Here is a 16,372-nt window from a genome sequence, read left to right as displayed (position 1 = left end):
CAAAAACCCAAAAACCGGCCCAATCTGCATAAAACCGAAATGTAAAACCCGAAATGGGTCGGGTTTATTGGTAAAACGGGTTAAAGGGGGGGGGGGGGGATTGCAGACACTGGTGGGCGGGTTCGGTTTATTATACACGCATAAGGCCAATAGAAAGTATAATAATGACTATCTCGTGAATCACACCACACACACCACTCCTATTTACAACAACTTTATTAGGGATGAACAAAAACCAAAAAAACGTTCAAATCCGCATAAATCGAAATGTAAAACCGAAAACGGGCTGGGTTCAATTGGTAAAATAGGTTGAAAAGCATAAAAATGGTTTTTGCGAACATTGGTGGGTGGGTTCGGTTTATATTTTGCCAACCACAGGTACCCAAATCGACATGCGAGTGGTGAGTAGTATCTTACACACAGAAGGCTAGTAGAAAGTATAATAATGATTATCTCGTGGATCACACCACACCACTACTACCCCTGTCCGCGACTTAGGTCACATAATCTTCTCTGGATCTTAGGTACCAATCATCAACGCTTTTTCTTTCGTCTTTAGAGTTCGTTTTTGCACAAGAGTTCGGTTTATATTTTCCCAACCACGGGTACTCAAACCAACCCGTGAGTGGACAATAGTATCTTACATGCGGAATACTAATAAATAGTATTTACTGCAACTTTATTAGAAATGGACAAAAACCTAAAGAGCGGTTAATAAACATTCTCACTATTCTCACTTCAGGATAGAGAAGAAGACAAACGGGTTGTGATGATGAGTATGGAAAACAAAGGGTGAGAAGAAGGGTTGTGGTGGTTGTCATGCAAACTCGCATGAAGGACAAATGAAAACTCAGTCTCTGGTTGATACACTACATCAAGGCACATGGGTTGTCTTTTATTCTCAGCCACACATCTTAATCTAATGGCTCTAAATCATTCTCATATAAATATATCATTCTCATAATATACATTCTCTTTCTCTCTCTCTCTCTCTCTCTCTCTCTCTCTCTCTCTCTCTCTCTCTATATATATATATATATATATATATATATATATATATATATATATATATATACTTAGAAAATCAGCATACATTTATTGTTACACATACTATGCATTATAGATCTCACCTCACTTTTACACCACAAATTAAAATCAAATAAAAAAATTGTCAAAGTGAGTTTGTGTTAGTCCCTTCAATTTCTCTCTTCTTCTTCACCCTCAGTTTGTACATTATATTCTTATTTCATTCATCTCACTTCAAAGTTGCAAACCCATTCAATAGATTTAAACCAAACTTGACCTTTGTTTCACGCCATTCATCACTCTGCTAATATAAAGTACAAACCCATTATAGCTAATGACTTCAACCAAGGTTAATCTTTGCTTCAAAAATGATGGAAAGTGCAAACCCATCCTGGATATTTTCTTCTTTGTTGCAGAAAAATGATTGGAAGAAGATATATTAGATTTTTTTTTTACTACTGAGCCAACCTGTTTTAATCCACCCGTTTGGCCCGTGCCCCGTTCAAACCGAACCCGTTTAAACCGAAGCAAAAAACGGTTCGGTGTGGACTGTATATCTTCACCCGTAGATTGGACCGGTGGTGTTTTTGGGCCCGAACCCGTCTGGCTCGGCCCGTTGTCCACCCCTTATTGGTAGCCAGGAAGCTCAAATGGCCTACCACGTCAATAATTTATCTAGAAAGGAGTACTTTTTTTTTTTGACAGGTAGAAAGGAGTAGGATGCATGACTAGTGACCAGAAGTTAAAGTTAAATTTTTTGTTTTACGACGGGATGGAGGATTGTCTCAATTTTTTAAAAGAAAATTAAAATATTCATAAAAACAAGATAAAAAGTGATAAACAAAAAATAAGTTAAGAAAATATGTAACTAATAAGAACCCCTCAAATTTGATCCAATTTTTTTTTTTTAATATAGCATTTTATCTGAGAAAATACTATTGAAAGCTATCTTTCGATAATACATTTTGCCGATTTTGAATATATCAGCGGGCTAAAAAAACAACCATCTAAATTTTTTAACTTCTTATAAAGATGACAAAATATTAACCATCTTATATTAAATGCGAGATGACTAACCAATCACACTTGAACTCAATATTGACCATCTTTGCGAGCCACACCAACGATCTATCAAGCCACCTTGTAAATCATTTTAGCATCACATCCAAGTAAAAAGTTATATTAATGTTTTTTTTTGACAGTTATATTAATGTTTTGTTAATATTAAAAGTCGACCAAAAATCAAGCAAATGAAAAGGTATATTATAATTAAAACTAGAACTTTGACCCATGCGGTGCATGGGTCTAATTAGGTGTAATATGTAACAATAAAAAATAAAATACAAAAATTCTAAGAGCATTTTCAATAAGAGTAGTATAGGGAATTTCATGGACTAATTATTCTATATTTGTTTATGTGCTTATTTTATATTTTATATATTTTTTAAATAATTTTGGAACTCCATCGTTTTGTTTACTTATTAAAAAAAATTACTGATAACTAAAGGTTAAAAAATTGATGATAATTAAAGGTTAAAAAAAATTAAAGACATAATCAAGAACATAAACTTAATTAGACATCCATAAATAAATAAAAATTGTGGTTAATTCCGCCGTTCCAATTTAATGAAAACAGGGTTAACATATTAGGATTCCTAAATTCTTTCATAATTGAAGCACATGTTTTAGCGGTTGAAAGGTTTTATTGTAAGTAAGGGATGCATGTTCAATGACAAATTTGTATTTTTTTAATATAAAGCTGCAATAAAAAGAAAGAGAAAATGAGAGGGGAAAAAATTTGGTTTAGGGTTAGCTTATGTTAGCAAGCTTATAATATAAGATATTATAGATTTTTAATTGTTTAAATTGTGCAATGAAAATTGATGGTGCTTAATTGTCGTATGAAATCTTTCCTATGAAAGTTGATGGAGTTTAACACATTGTGGACATAATTTAAATCACAATTGGTCTGCTAGTGCATATTGTATCAATTGATCATCGATTAATATTAAATCTGCAATGTTAAAATCAAAATAATGAATGTAATTAGTGACATGACTATGGTTGTGTTTTGTTGTATTGCAAAAAAAATTGATTTAGCATAATTGAGTTTGATAATAAATTTTCAAATTACACGTGATAATAACTTTCCAAATCTCACATGATAATTATTCTCTAAATTTATGATCCGGTAGAAAAAAATCATTGATCACGAAAGACATAAAAATATTTCGTGATGAATAATATAGTCAACAATAATTTTGATATGATATACTTTTAAAATTGATGATGCTTATCAATTATTGCACATAATTTTAATCACAATTGATATACTTGCCACAGTGGTTGGAAATATTGCCTTGCACTGAAGGGTTGCGGGTTCGAATCCTATTCAAGATAAAATTGTATTATTTTTTAATAAAAATTGCAAGATAAAATAGAGGGAAAACAGAGAAAACAAATTAGGGTTTAGAGTTTGCTTGTGTATACAAGCTTATAATATAAAAGATGGGGAATTAATAGTGAGAATCGAAATTGCCTCATACGCTTATTTATTTCATTTTTAATTTTTTAAAAGTACATTCAAACTATATGGCTCATTAACTTTTACACAATAGTATAGTTCTCAGCTCTATATCATTTCATTCCGTCCTATAGCTATATTCAATTTATGCTGTTATATTTCTTTACTAGACAACATTGCTGCTCTACATAAAAACAAAATATTAATAAATATTTTTCGCCATAATTAAATGACCATTATATTTATACTGTCCTATGACTCTAGTTCAGTTGAAAGGATATTACATGTAATATAAAGGACCAATGTTCGAATCCTGGTACTCCTACTTATTCACTTTAAAAAGTGAAATTCTAGCCACAAAAAAAAAAAAAAACCATTATACCTTCCTTATAAAAGGATAAAGTACACATGTGATAATTGTGGCCAATACATTAGATGTCACAACTACTGAAGGAGAAATTCTTCCTTTATCTTTCCTTATAACAAGCCCTTCAATAATTGGATAGTTGACAACAATGATATAAGCCATAAGGAAAAGTTGTATGAACATCTTGTCCAATTCTCCTACAAACAACACTCTATAGATGCCAATTATGAAACAAAATATGTTGATAGTGATGAGTGAAACCATTGGTACAAGAAACATGTTTGATGTTCTGAAATCATATTTGTCCATTTGATAAAGCATAGTTTGTTCCTCATCTTTGACTTTATTTGTTGGCATGAAACTAGCCTCTCTTAAACCAATTTCTTTCATTAAAAAGTCTAAAAATCCATATAGATGACATGCTATTGATCTTATCATCCACATTCTTTGCTCTATTATCCATGTTCTTAATGTTCCTCCTGTTGAGAGGACTTCAAATAAATGTTTGGTTTGAGCTGATACATAGATGAATGCAAACATGTAGAAAAATGGTTCCGAGACCTGAAATGGAAATTATAAAAAAAATAGACATGTTAGTACAATATTTGAAGCAAAAATTTGTGTGATTGGATTGGTTCTGGCGTTATAAAAATTGATTTTGAATTAATTGAGCATGCCTATGTTTGGTATATGGTAGGCATTTTAGAATTATGATGAAATACCGTAATTTTGCAGAAATTACACTCTGTAGCTTCTGCAAAATCACAGTGGGTCACCGTGATTCTGACATACTCACCGTGATGCCAAACATATACTATGTTAATTGGTACCAAACATACACTATAAAATTGGTTCTGTCATTGAGTTGAATATAAAATGATTTTATGTTTGGATACATTCATATAAAAGTGGGTTACATATCTTGAATAAATTTTGCCTTCTCCAAAAGGGGAACAAAACTTTCAACAATTTGAATTGACTTATTTGATCATATCTACTATACCTTAAACACTGAGTTTTTTCAGAAAAATTATGGAAACAACTTACGACATGTCATAAGTTGTTTTTAGCTTATTTCCATAATGAACTCTACATGATAGGTGATGAAAACGATTAACAACTACTATAAAAACAAAGGTCTTGCTAAACAGTGCCCGCGGGGCACTCTTTAAGCATTCTATTTAAAGAAATAATTTATCTAAAATATTAAACATTTCAATTAATTTAACAAAAACTTAAAGAAATAATTTATCTAGTAAGTTTTTATTTCTTACTATTTAAATAGAATGCTTAAAGAGTGCCCCGCGGGCACTGTTTAGCAAGACCTTTGTCTTACATGAACATGAACATACGTTGACTTCACTCATTTCCATAAAATTTTAACAAAAACTTACTATTTAAGATGCTTAAAGATTGCCCCGGAAGCACTATTTAGCATTTTCCTAAAAACAATAATACTTTATACTTTATAAAAATAGCTTATACATAACAGTTATATGATAAACACTTATGCTATATGTTTAACTAAGTTGTTTATGTAGGACCAAAATAAAGAAAAAATTCATAAGGCATAGGAGATGGATAATTTTGGTTGTTACCTTAGGGTACAGAGAAACTCCAGATAGTAGACAAATCTGAGGAACAATAGCCAAACACCAAAGAGGCAAGCAAAATAGAGGGAAACATGTAATATATGTAAAACTTAATCTTTGTAGTAGAGACACTTTTAAAGGACAATTTAAAAGGGGACAAACTTTTCTCAAACCATTTTCAAGCAATCCAGAACTCCATCTAGTGCCTTGAATTAGTAAATCATTCAAATTAGTTGCACTATTTCCAAGGAACTGTGGCTTAGGTGGATCACAATAAACTGAATTCCAACCATTGCAGTTCAGCATGATTCCAGTATGAACATCTTCACATACAGTACCATACAAAAAACCAACCTGCAAACAAATTGAAGTTCATTCTGTATGTTAATATTTTAAGGTGGATTCTTCGTTACATATCTTATTTGGATATCTACCAGTATACTGCTGAGGTGAATAGGTTCACAAAAAGTATTTATTAAGTTTTCGACCTATCAGAATTATCCACCTCAACGGTGGTATACTGGTACATATCCAAATAAGATGCGTACTGGAGTGTTCACTTTTTTAATCATAAAATCTGTATACCTCTGTACCCCATTTAGTTCCATTTTCATAATTACAAGAAGCCAAAATCAAAGTCTCTTCTATAGGCAATGCATTTCCTACATTGACTAAATTTGGAGTGCAGTTTTTTTTTAAGGATTTGATGAATTCATTGGATGAGCCAATATATTTTTGCAGTTCAAAACCAGTGTCTGAAATTCAAAACAAAGAATATGAATAAGAATTAAGGATTGTACTAGTACTACTAGTATCTACCTATATGTATGTTCATGTTGTTCCAAAGTTACAACATCTCAATTAGAGAAAGAAATTGAATAAGTAACTATGCTCTATATACCTTTAATTTTGTAATTCCTATATAATGATTCCCTTTTTATATAGAATCCTGTTCCAGACAATAAGGGTCCATCAAGTCCATCCATACCTTGCCATAAAACCTGAAATTGTGGAAAAAATATATAAAGTATAAACCTTCCCTATGATAATTTGAAGATATTTGTAGATTATATGCAATATTATTAGAATTTGAAGTCTAGTTGTATGGTATTCGTTACTTTATAAGTTGATCTGTGCTGACTGTCATATATGTCATTTTTGCTTATATTGTGAAATTTCTGAGGGAATTGAACAAAAGCAAGTGAAGTTGATATCTTTGGATCAAGGTGGAAACACATTGCTTGTCTTGCTGAAGCTGGCTCACTGCAGAACATGTCACAATCTAGCACTAGAGTATATGGAGAATTGCTAATCACTGCCGAGACACGATACTGCAAGAATGATATATATTTAAGTAATCAAATAGTTGATTGTAGCACCGATACTTCAAATTGAAGGTGAGTCCGGTGTCAGACACGTCATATATCTGGTTACATTCAATTATTCTATTTTCTCAAATTATTATTAGTTTCAACATGTCCGTATCTGTGTCGGTGCTTCAAAGATAATCTTACAAGGGCATTGAGGGCTCCAGCTTTGAAATGATGTGGATGAGAAGGCCTTTTCTCACGGGAAACATATACAAGTAATGGCAATTTAACTTGCTCTATTTGACCACTGCTATTTTCTTGTATCACCTACCACCAATCAATATTTATAGATCTTAGTATGATAAAAATTGCTCAAATATGTGTAACAATGACATGAGGAATAAAAAAAAATAGAATTAAGAGAAAGGTAAAAATAGGCTAAATTGCACTTTTGGTCACCCTAACTTTCACAAACTTTGCGATTTTGACCCTCAAACTTTCAGAATAGCACTTTTGGCCCGTAACTTCAGGCATCAGGCCTTTTGCAAAAGGCTGACCCCCACTGATTTTGACAAAGTCCACACACACATGGATAGTGACTTACATGCCACATTAGCATGTCTTGCCACATATGCAATTATTAAAAATTAGCCGACAATTTTTTGCAAAGATTATATTTTCAGTTTGAATTAATATTGTGTACAGGTAACATTATACCTCTACAATAGATGGATGATTTTGACTTGTTATACCAGAAGTATCTCCAAAGTGGTCCTGATCGTCTTTTAGTCTCATTATATCTTCTTTGAAATTTTCATATTTTTCCTGCAAAAAATTAACATCAAATATATAAAATAAAACAAGAGATAATTCCTCCTAATTAAAATCCAAAAATTAAAAATCAATCTCATTTAAAATCTACCTTAATCATTCTCTTATCTGCAATAAACTCAACATTCTTAGTCAAATCATCGCTATCATTCTCTGAATCCGAAAAGTACGCCTCAGGACACCTACACAAAACTCTATATCTTGTGCAGAAAGGAATCCACCACTTTGCAAATTTCCAAGCCTCTTTCATACCATTCAATGTAATAGATGAACCACCATCATCAGAAACATAAACATGAAGTTTCTCAGGTGGATAATCCATTGCCATAGCTGATAAAACAGTGTTCATAACATCAATTGTAGGTTCCTTAGTTGGATCAGCAGTACATATAAACACATCAATGTTAGGAAGTTTGTCATTTTCTGGTAATCTTTCTGGAAACACCGTTCTTTTTATCGGATTCCATCGAAATGATTGGTCGAGAATCCAAACGAAGGAGAGAAATATTTCAGATGAAAACACTAAAAGGTAAGGTAACAATGGTGTTTCTCTAGTTTTTGAGTCTTGAAAGAAGAAACATAGTCTATAGTAAAATAGGAAACATAGAGCAATGGAATGGAGAAGGATGTGCAACCTATTGGTGAAAACTAAAGATTTGTTTACATGGATGATACTCAGAGGAAGAGTTTCCTCCATCATTGAGCTCATAGTAGAATTAATGTTTTAAAGGTTTATGGAATGTATATTCACTCTTAATCTTTATATGTTTATTTATGAAATGTTGGTTTATGTCATAGGATGATGATAAGGTTTTATAGTATACTTTATGTCAATCTCTCACAGAATTAAGAGACAAAACATTATCAAATGTATAGATTTTTTTTGTTTGTTTATGATGTTATATTTAGCTGTGACTAATTTTCGTCAAGAAATCTGTGTGATACAAAAGATGAATTATTCCATTTCAACTAAACTTTTTTCATTTAAAAAAGTTAAGGATCAAAATCCTTGACCACCTGTTTAAGTGTCCAAAATTCTTGCCACCTGTATCAATTGGTATCAAATGTATAGTATTTTTATTTTTTTTTACCATCAGTATTCGACTCACTGAACCGCCTAATCTGGTTTGGGGTTAATTCTGACATTAAGTGATTTCAGTCCTCTCTCAAATGCAGTTGTACGGATCAAACCGTAATCTTTCCTATCAAATCCAGCCAATTACTACTTGACCAATTTTATTAGAAGAGAAAGTGATTATTCTTTGTCTAAGGTGTATAGCATGTTTGACATTTAACGATATTACATGTCAATTGTCATGCAACTTTTGTAGAACACGTGACAATAAATCTTGAAACATTGATGTCTGACTAATAAATCTTGGAATTTTATCGCATGAGATTTGATAAAGTAGTTGTATTTTGACTGCAGTTTTGTATTTGTCTGTCACAATAACTGTCGCAGGCTCGCACAGCAGGAAAAATCAATCTTGTAGCCGCCTTTGATTTTTAAACACTTGAAATTGAAATTATATCCATACTCACTAAATAGAGGAACTTTTACAATGGGTACTACCCATTGTAGGGTACATATACAAAATAGAGAATAAAGTAGACTAAAAGAGAGAATATCCTTTCTCATGCTAGAATTTTAATAAAATAATGAGCTAAATTAAAGATCGAAAAAGACCAAATTACCCTTACTTAATAATATAATTGTCTCTCAAACTCACAATACATTAGTAGGGAGCATTGAGAGTTTGTCAATCAAAAAATGAAAACGTTTGAAAGAATGCATCTTCATGAATAAATTAGCAATCTGCAAGAGAATGAAATGAACGGGCAAAGTAATGGAAAAGGATTTCACGCAGTAACTGCGTTAACGCGGTAATTGATCAGGACTATCCGATCTAAAATGAATGGTTGAGAAAGAAGAACACTCGTATGTGAAAGTAACCAACGCAATCAAACAATTTCAGTAGTTATGGATGCCATAACACAATATTCAATTTCAGTAAGAGAGAGACAGATACAATATATGTTTTTTACTCTTTCAAGAGATGAAAGAATCTCGAAGAAAGATACAAAACCATGTGATAGATTTACGATCAATAGGATCACCATCCCAATCAGCACAAGAGTAAACACGTAACTCTAAGGAAGAAGATGATGGAAACAAAAAACTTTGGAACTAAGTTTCCCGAAGATAATAGAAAATGTGAAGCACGGCCGCATAATGTACAATTGGGAAGCACAAAGAGCTTGAGGCATATAGATGAAATAAACAAAGAAACACTAATAGACTCTTAGCCAGAGGAGGCTCGCATACATGTGTGAGGTGTGCGACGGCATAGGGCCTCAAAATTTTGAGGGCATCAACTCAAAATTTTGAGGTCCTATAATATTACTTATATATTATTTATACCTATAAAATATCAGATGTATATTAATAGATTAATTTTTAGGCCCTAAAATAATAGTTATATATTGTTAATGTTCATAAATATCATGAGTATCAATATATTAGTTATCTATACTCGTAAATATAGTTCTAGTCCATTTTAATCTTTGCATAAAATTTAATCTTAGATTATGATGTTCCTTTTTGACGTTATATTCAAAGATAATTATTTTGTATTTCTTGTTCCATTTAATTTAATGTAAGATTTAATATTGATAATTTATATGTTTACAAGAATGTTTTTTTTATATGATATGCAATTTAAATCGATAATTTTTTTAATTTTTTTTATTAAGGGGCCACTTTTATATTTTGCACAGAGCCTCCTAAAACTCGGAGACGCCCCTGCTCTTAGCCCAATGGTTACAAGAGACAACCCCAAGGTCTGGAACCAAGCCAATAACGGCGCCATCTCAACAACAGTGAAACACCTTTCCTTGGAAAAGAGCAAGTATTCATTGTTTTTGTCGCCTTAAAACAGGAAATAGGTCACACATGTCAAAGAGAAATCCAAAAAGTCACATAACATCAATGAAACGTCATCAAAACTGGAAGTCAGCCAGAAAATCATCATTTGAGATTCTAATTCTTTCCTTATATAAAGCTTGCCAAGGGCTACTTCAGGTACACAAATCTAACCCTAAATATGCCTCTCACATTCGACGCTTACTGACTTGATTGTCTGAGTGTGTGCAGGTACCACCCCATTCACAACGTGGTACAACTACCATCAACCACCAACAGTCCATACACAACAACTTACCAACAATCTTATTATCCAAATATCAGGTTCGAAGAGGATCACAATCCATTCATAACCGATAAGAGACTAATCACTCACACTTAAACTCAATAGTATCCATTTTAGTGAGCCACACCAAGTCACCAACAACCAAAATATCAAACCACCACAGAAGTCATGTTAGAATCACACATAACTGCATAAGTAAATAAGTTATATCAATGTTTCGTTAAATATTAAAAGTTTACTTAATTGATGGCCAAAAATTAAGCAAATTAAAAGAGTATATATGACTACAATGGGTAATTTCAAGTAGGAATCAAAATTGCCAAAGAGGCCTATTTCATTTTTTCAAAATCAAACTATAAAAGGCTCTTAACTTTTTACACTAGTTCTGAAGTCTGAACTCTATATCACTTTATTCCATCTAATAACCATCGATTTATGCTGTTATAATCTGGTTATATTTCCTTTCTACACAACATTGCTACTCTACATTAAAAGCAAAAATGAACAGTCTTTTTAGCCATAAAGAAATGACCATTTACACCTTCCTCAGTAAAGGATAGAATACACATGTGATGATTGTGGCCAAGACATTAGATGTTACAATCACTGAAGGAGAAATTCGTCCTTTATCTTTCCTTATAACAAGCCCTTCAATAATTGGATAGTTGACAACAATGATATAAGCCATCAGGAAAAGTTGTATGAACATCTTATCCAACTCTCCTACAAACAACACTCTATAGATGCCAATTATGAAACAAAATATGTTGATTGTGAGAAGTGAAACCATTGGTACAAGAAACATGTTTGATGTTCTGAAATCAAATTTGTCCATTTGATAAAGCATTGTTTGTTCCTCATCTTTGACTTTATTTGTTGGCATGAAACTAGCCTCTCTTAAACCAAATTGCTTCATTAAAAATTCTAAAAATCCATATAGATGACATGCTATTGATCTTATCATCCACATTCTTTGCTCTATTATCCATGTTCTTAATGTTCCTCCTGTTGAGAGGACTTCAAATAAATGTTTGGTTTGAGCTGATACATAGATGAATGCAAAAATGTAGAAAAATGGTTCCGAGACCTGAAATGGAAATTATAAAAAAAAATAGACATGTTAGTACAATATTCGAAACAAATACAACTGTTTCGAATTTTGATTGAATTATTTGAGTTTATTATCTCCTGACTTAAGCACTTGTAAGACTACTTAGAAGAGTTTCTAGAAATAAGTTATGACGTGTGTATAACTATATGTTCTCTGCAGGTTCAAGTCGTTTTCAGATTTTCCACTGTCACCAGAGGATTTGGGGCTGTTTCAACTAGTTCGGGTTTGGAACTGTTTGGTTCCGTTTATCCGAGTCAATACTCCACGTTTGTCTGACTGTGTGGCTAGCTAGAAATGGCCGTATTTACTTACTGTTGATATTGATCGTCGTTATAAGTTGTTGGTTTGTGGATCCATTATCATGTTGACGTTCTGGAAATAGGCTCGTCTCTGGATTTGTACTTGCAATTGTGTACACACCACATTTTTCTTTGCAGCTTAGTTTGTGCACGAATTCGCTGGGTTGTGCTTGTGGTGGGTTGTACTTGTGCAGCTGTGCTCTCGTTCCTTTTTACCTGTTGAGTTGGTTATAGATCACTTATGTGTAATTTGTCTGTTTGTTTTATCCGTTCGAGTTGAATCATACACTTGTGCGTAGTTTGACTGGATCAGGTATATGCCCCCGCATTTTGTAGCCTCATTTTATTTTAGTTTATCTATTTAGGGTGCTGCATATGTCTTATCATCTAACCCCATTTGCCAGAAAAATAATAATTATAAGGCAAAGTAAATGAATTACTTTTATAGTTACCTTAGGGTACAGAGGAACTCCAGCTAGTAGACAAATCTGAGGGACAATAGCCAAACACCAAAGAGGCAAGCAATATAGAGGGAAAATTGTCATGTATGTAAGACAAAATCTATACAGCAAAGACATCCTTAAAGGGCACTTTAAAAGAGGACAAATTTTGATTAAACCACTTTCAAGCAATCCAGTGCTCCATCTAGTGCCTTGAATTAGTAAATCATTCAAATTAGTGGTACTATTTCCAAGGAATTGTGGCTTAGGTGGATCACAGTAAACTGAATTCCAACCATTGCAATTCAGCATGATTCCAGTGTGAACATCTTCACATACAGTACCATACAAAAAGCCAACCTGCAAGCATGCAAGAAGCCATACCATATAAGTGGCAGAGCCAAAAAAATTATAGAGCCCGGACAAAATTTCACATGTGACATAATATATAAATAGTTCAACAAAAAATCTCAGTTTTGCCCTAAATTTACCTCTAAAAATCTCAGTTTTGCCCTAAACTAACCCCTAAAAATACCAATTTTTTTGGCCAGAGCCTGGGCAACTGTACAGGCTTGCTGGGCGTTGGCTCTGCCCATGCATATATAATATTAAATAATAATTAAATTGAAATGCATTATGTAGATTAATATATTAAACAGTTTTTTTTAAATCATAAAACCTGGCATACCTCTATACCCCATTTGGTTCCATTTTCATAATTACAAGAAGCCAAAATCAAAGTCTCTTCTATAGGCAATGCACTTCCTACATTGACTATATTTGGAGTAGAATTTTGCTTTAATGATTTGATGAACTCATTGGATGTGCCAACATATTCTTGGAGTTCAAAATCAGTGTCTGAAATTCAAAACATAGAATGAATGAGTATTGTACTAGTACCAGTAGTATGTAATGTGCCTATGAATGTGTATGTTGGTCCAAAGTTACAACATTTCAACTAAGGAAATTGAATAAATCATCATGTTATATATACCTTTAATTTTGTAATTCCTATATAATGATTCTCTTTTCATATAAAATCCAGTTCCAGATAATAAGGGTCCGTCAAGTCCATCCATACCTTGCCATAAAACCTGAAGTTGTGGACAAAAAAAGAAAGTTAAAAATTCCCTAACATAGTTTTGAAGATATTTATAGACTATATGCAATAATATTAAAATTTGAATTCTTGTTTGGTAATCTTTACTTTGTAAGCTGATCTGTGCTGACTGTCATATATGTCATTCTTGCTTATATTGTGAAATTTCTGAGGGAATTGAACAAAAGCAAGTGAAGTTGATATCTTCGGATCAAGGTGGAAACACATTGCTTGTCTTGCTGAAGCTGGCTCACTGCAGAACATGTCACAATCTAGCACTAGAGTATATGGAGAATTGCTAATCACTGCCGAGACACGATACTGCAAGAATGATATATATTTTATAAGTAATCATATAGTTGATTGTAAATCTTTAAAGAGGCTTGAGAATGGTCTTGTATTCCAATGTGTCATATCATTGAAAAATTCAAGGTTTTTTGTTCATGTTTTTGTACCTATGTAGCACCGACACTTCACATTGAAGTCGTGTCTGGTGTCCGAGACATGATGCAAACAAATGTGGTTACATTAAATTATTCTTTTTACTCAAATTGTTACTAGTTTCGGCATGCTTCATAGTTGTGGACTAAGTTAAGTTATCACTGATCACAGTAGATACAGAGGATCTTACAAGGGCATTGAGGGCTCCAGCTTTAAAATGATGTGGATGAGAAGGCCTTTTCTCCCTGGAAACATATACAAGTAATGGCAATTTCACTTGCTCTATTTCACCGCTGCTATTTTCTTGAATCACCTGTCATCATGAGATCAATTGCTCAAATATATGTAACAATGACACGACGGAGAAAATAGTATGAGATAAATTGTGGCAGCGTTAAAACTTTTGACCAAGAGAGATTTTCGGCTCATTGTGATCCTATCCGACTCAAGGAATTCGTCTTTTCAGTTGCACGCAGAGGATACACATTTTACACGGGGAAATAAATCTAATTGAATTTTGAAGAAACTAATTGAGATTCAAAATCAGTCTATTTTCAGTTTGAAAATTCTGTATATGTAAACATTATACCTCTACAATAGATGGATGATTTTGACTTGTTATACTAGCAGTATCTCCAAAGTGGTCCTGATCTTCTTTTACTCTTATTATACCTTCTTTGAAAGCCTCATATTTTTCCTGCAAATTAAGAAAAACATCTATCATATATAAAATCCAAAAATTGTGAAGCTGTATCATTTAAAATCTACCTTGATAATTCTCTTATCTGCAACAAACTCAACATTCTCAGTCAAATCATCACTATCATTCTCCGAATCCGAAAAGTAAGCCTCAGGACACCTACACAAAATTCTATATCTTGTGCAAAAAGGAATCCACCACTTTGCAAATTTCCAAGCCTCCTTCATACCATTCAATGTAATAGATGAACCACCATCATCAGAAACATAAACATGAAGTTTCTCAGGTGGATAATCCATTGCCATAGCTGATAAAACAGTGTTCATAACATCTAAAGTAGGTTCCATAGTTGGATCAGTAGTACATATAAACACATCAATGTGTGGAAGTTTGTCATTTTCCGGTAACCGTTCCGGAAAAACCGTTCTTTTAATCGGGTTCCAAAAATATGCTTGATCAAGAATCCAAAGGAAGGAGAGAAATATTTCAGATGAAAACACTAGAAGGTAAGGTAACAATGGTGTTTCTCTAGTTTTTGAGTCTTGAAAGAAGAAACATAGTCTATAGTAAAATAGGAAACATATAGCAATGGAATGGATGAGAATGTGGAACCTATTGGTGAAAACTATAGATTTGTTGACATGGATGATACTCAAAGGAAGTGTCTCCTCCTCCATTGAACTCATAGTGGAATAATTGGTTTAAAGGTTTATGGAATGTTTATTCACTCTTACTATTTATATAAGGAGACTAGTATCACAGCCTTTCAGGAACACTAATTAAAGGAATTAAATAAAGTAAAAGATTTTTGGTGCTTCTACTTTCTTTTTTTTTGTTTTCACTCTCTAGTTCTTAGGGGAAGGGGTCCTAGTAGTTCAGAGTTCGGGGCGAGTTCTGACATCAAGTGGTTCCAATCCCCTTCTAAATGCAGTTGCGGGGGATCGAACCGTGGTCCTTCCTACCAAGTCCAACGTCAATCACCACTGAACCAAGTAACATTTAATGGTGCTTCTACTTTTTAAAAGTATAAAGAATCCACCTTCCAATATAAAATTTACTTTTTTTTTGTTTTCTTAACTAGTGGCATGCAAGTACTGAGACCATTTTCAATGGTGTAGTACTTATTAGGTACTTATAATACTTATTAGGTACTATCATTAGAGTACCATCCACTTGAGTACCTATTAGGTATTACTTCTAAAATAAGAATTATCTCTCTCTCCTCTTAGACTCATCTTATTTTTTATTAAAATATTATTTTTATGAGTCCACTTTATTTTATATATTCAATTTGAATTAATTAGAAAGACTTTATATAGTTATTAGTTGTTTAGTCTCACCTCAATTATTAGGATGATGATAAGGTTTTAGATATTTCATGTAAATATTCCGTGACACAGAAAAGACAAATGTATGGTCTAAG

The 16,372-nt window shown here is 32.7% G+C and overlaps 2 protein-coding genes across 2 annotated transcripts; both read right to left on the bottom strand.

Annotated features, from left to right (window-relative positions):
• Nucleotides 1-3,561: 3,561 nt before the first annotated feature.
• LOC123902470 (cellulose synthase-like protein G2) lies at nucleotides 3,562-8,441 on the bottom strand. The gene is made up of 8 exons (XM_045952197.1): nucleotides 7,742-8,441; nucleotides 7,537-7,644; nucleotides 7,024-7,146; nucleotides 6,628-6,840; nucleotides 6,411-6,510; nucleotides 6,095-6,264; nucleotides 5,516-5,863; nucleotides 3,562-4,478 (listed from the first exon to the last, which is right to left on the bottom strand). Exons 1-8 carry the CDS (start codon nucleotides 8,357-8,359, stop codon nucleotides 3,927-3,929), a joined length of 2,232 nt encoding a protein of 743 aa, XP_045808153.1. The 5' UTR covers nucleotides 8,360-8,441; the 3' UTR covers nucleotides 3,562-3,926.
• Nucleotides 8,442-11,175: 2,734 nt separating this feature from the next.
• On the bottom strand, nucleotides 11,176-16,038 carry LOC123902469 (cellulose synthase-like protein G2). Its single transcript, XM_045952196.1, has 8 exons — nucleotides 15,018-16,038; nucleotides 14,839-14,946; nucleotides 14,440-14,562; nucleotides 13,917-14,129; nucleotides 13,704-13,803; nucleotides 13,398-13,567; nucleotides 12,722-13,069; nucleotides 11,176-11,946 (listed from the first exon to the last, which is right to left on the bottom strand). The coding sequence occupies exons 1-8, from the start codon at nucleotides 15,633-15,635 to the stop codon at nucleotides 11,395-11,397; spliced, it is 2,232 nt and encodes a 743-aa protein (XP_045808152.1). The 5' UTR covers nucleotides 15,636-16,038; the 3' UTR covers nucleotides 11,176-11,394.
• Nucleotides 16,039-16,372: the final 334 nt, after the last annotated feature.

The sequence above is a fragment of the Trifolium pratense genome, linkage group LG1, assembly GCF_020283565.1.
Source record: "Trifolium pratense cultivar HEN17-A07 linkage group LG1, ARS_RC_1.1, whole genome shotgun sequence".
In the NCBI taxonomy this organism is placed as follows: Eukaryota; Viridiplantae; Streptophyta; class Magnoliopsida; order Fabales; family Fabaceae; genus Trifolium; species Trifolium pratense.
Note: the sequence above shows the minus strand (reverse complement) of the source record. Positions and strands in the feature narration are given on the sequence as shown.

Bases quoted from the DNA above. Each gene is read 5' to 3' on its own strand.
- LOC123902469 (XM_045952196.1), bottom strand. From the start codon at position 15,635: ATGAGTTCAATGGAGGAGGAGACACTTCCTTTGAGTATCATCCATGTC. The intron at 14,947-15,017 runs GTAGATTTTAAA...CTTAATTTGCAG, and splicing joins CAGATAAGAGAATTATCAAG to GAAAAATATGAGGCTTTCAA. The intron at 13,070-13,397 runs GTATGCCAGGTT...GCATGCTTGCAG, and splicing joins GAACCAAATGGGGTATAGAG to GTTGGCTTTTTGTATGGTAC.
- LOC123902470 (XM_045952197.1), bottom strand. From the start codon at position 8,359: ATGAGCTCAATGATGGAGGAAACTCTTCCTCTGAGTATCATCCATGTA. The intron at 6,265-6,410 runs GTATATAGAGCA...TTTGAATTTCAG, and splicing joins TAGGAATTACAAAATTAAAG to ACACTGGTTTTGAACTGCAA. The intron at 4,479-5,515 runs GTAACAACCAAA...TTTCCATTTCAG, and splicing joins GAGTTTCTCTGTACCCTAAG to GTCTCGGAACCATTTTTCTA.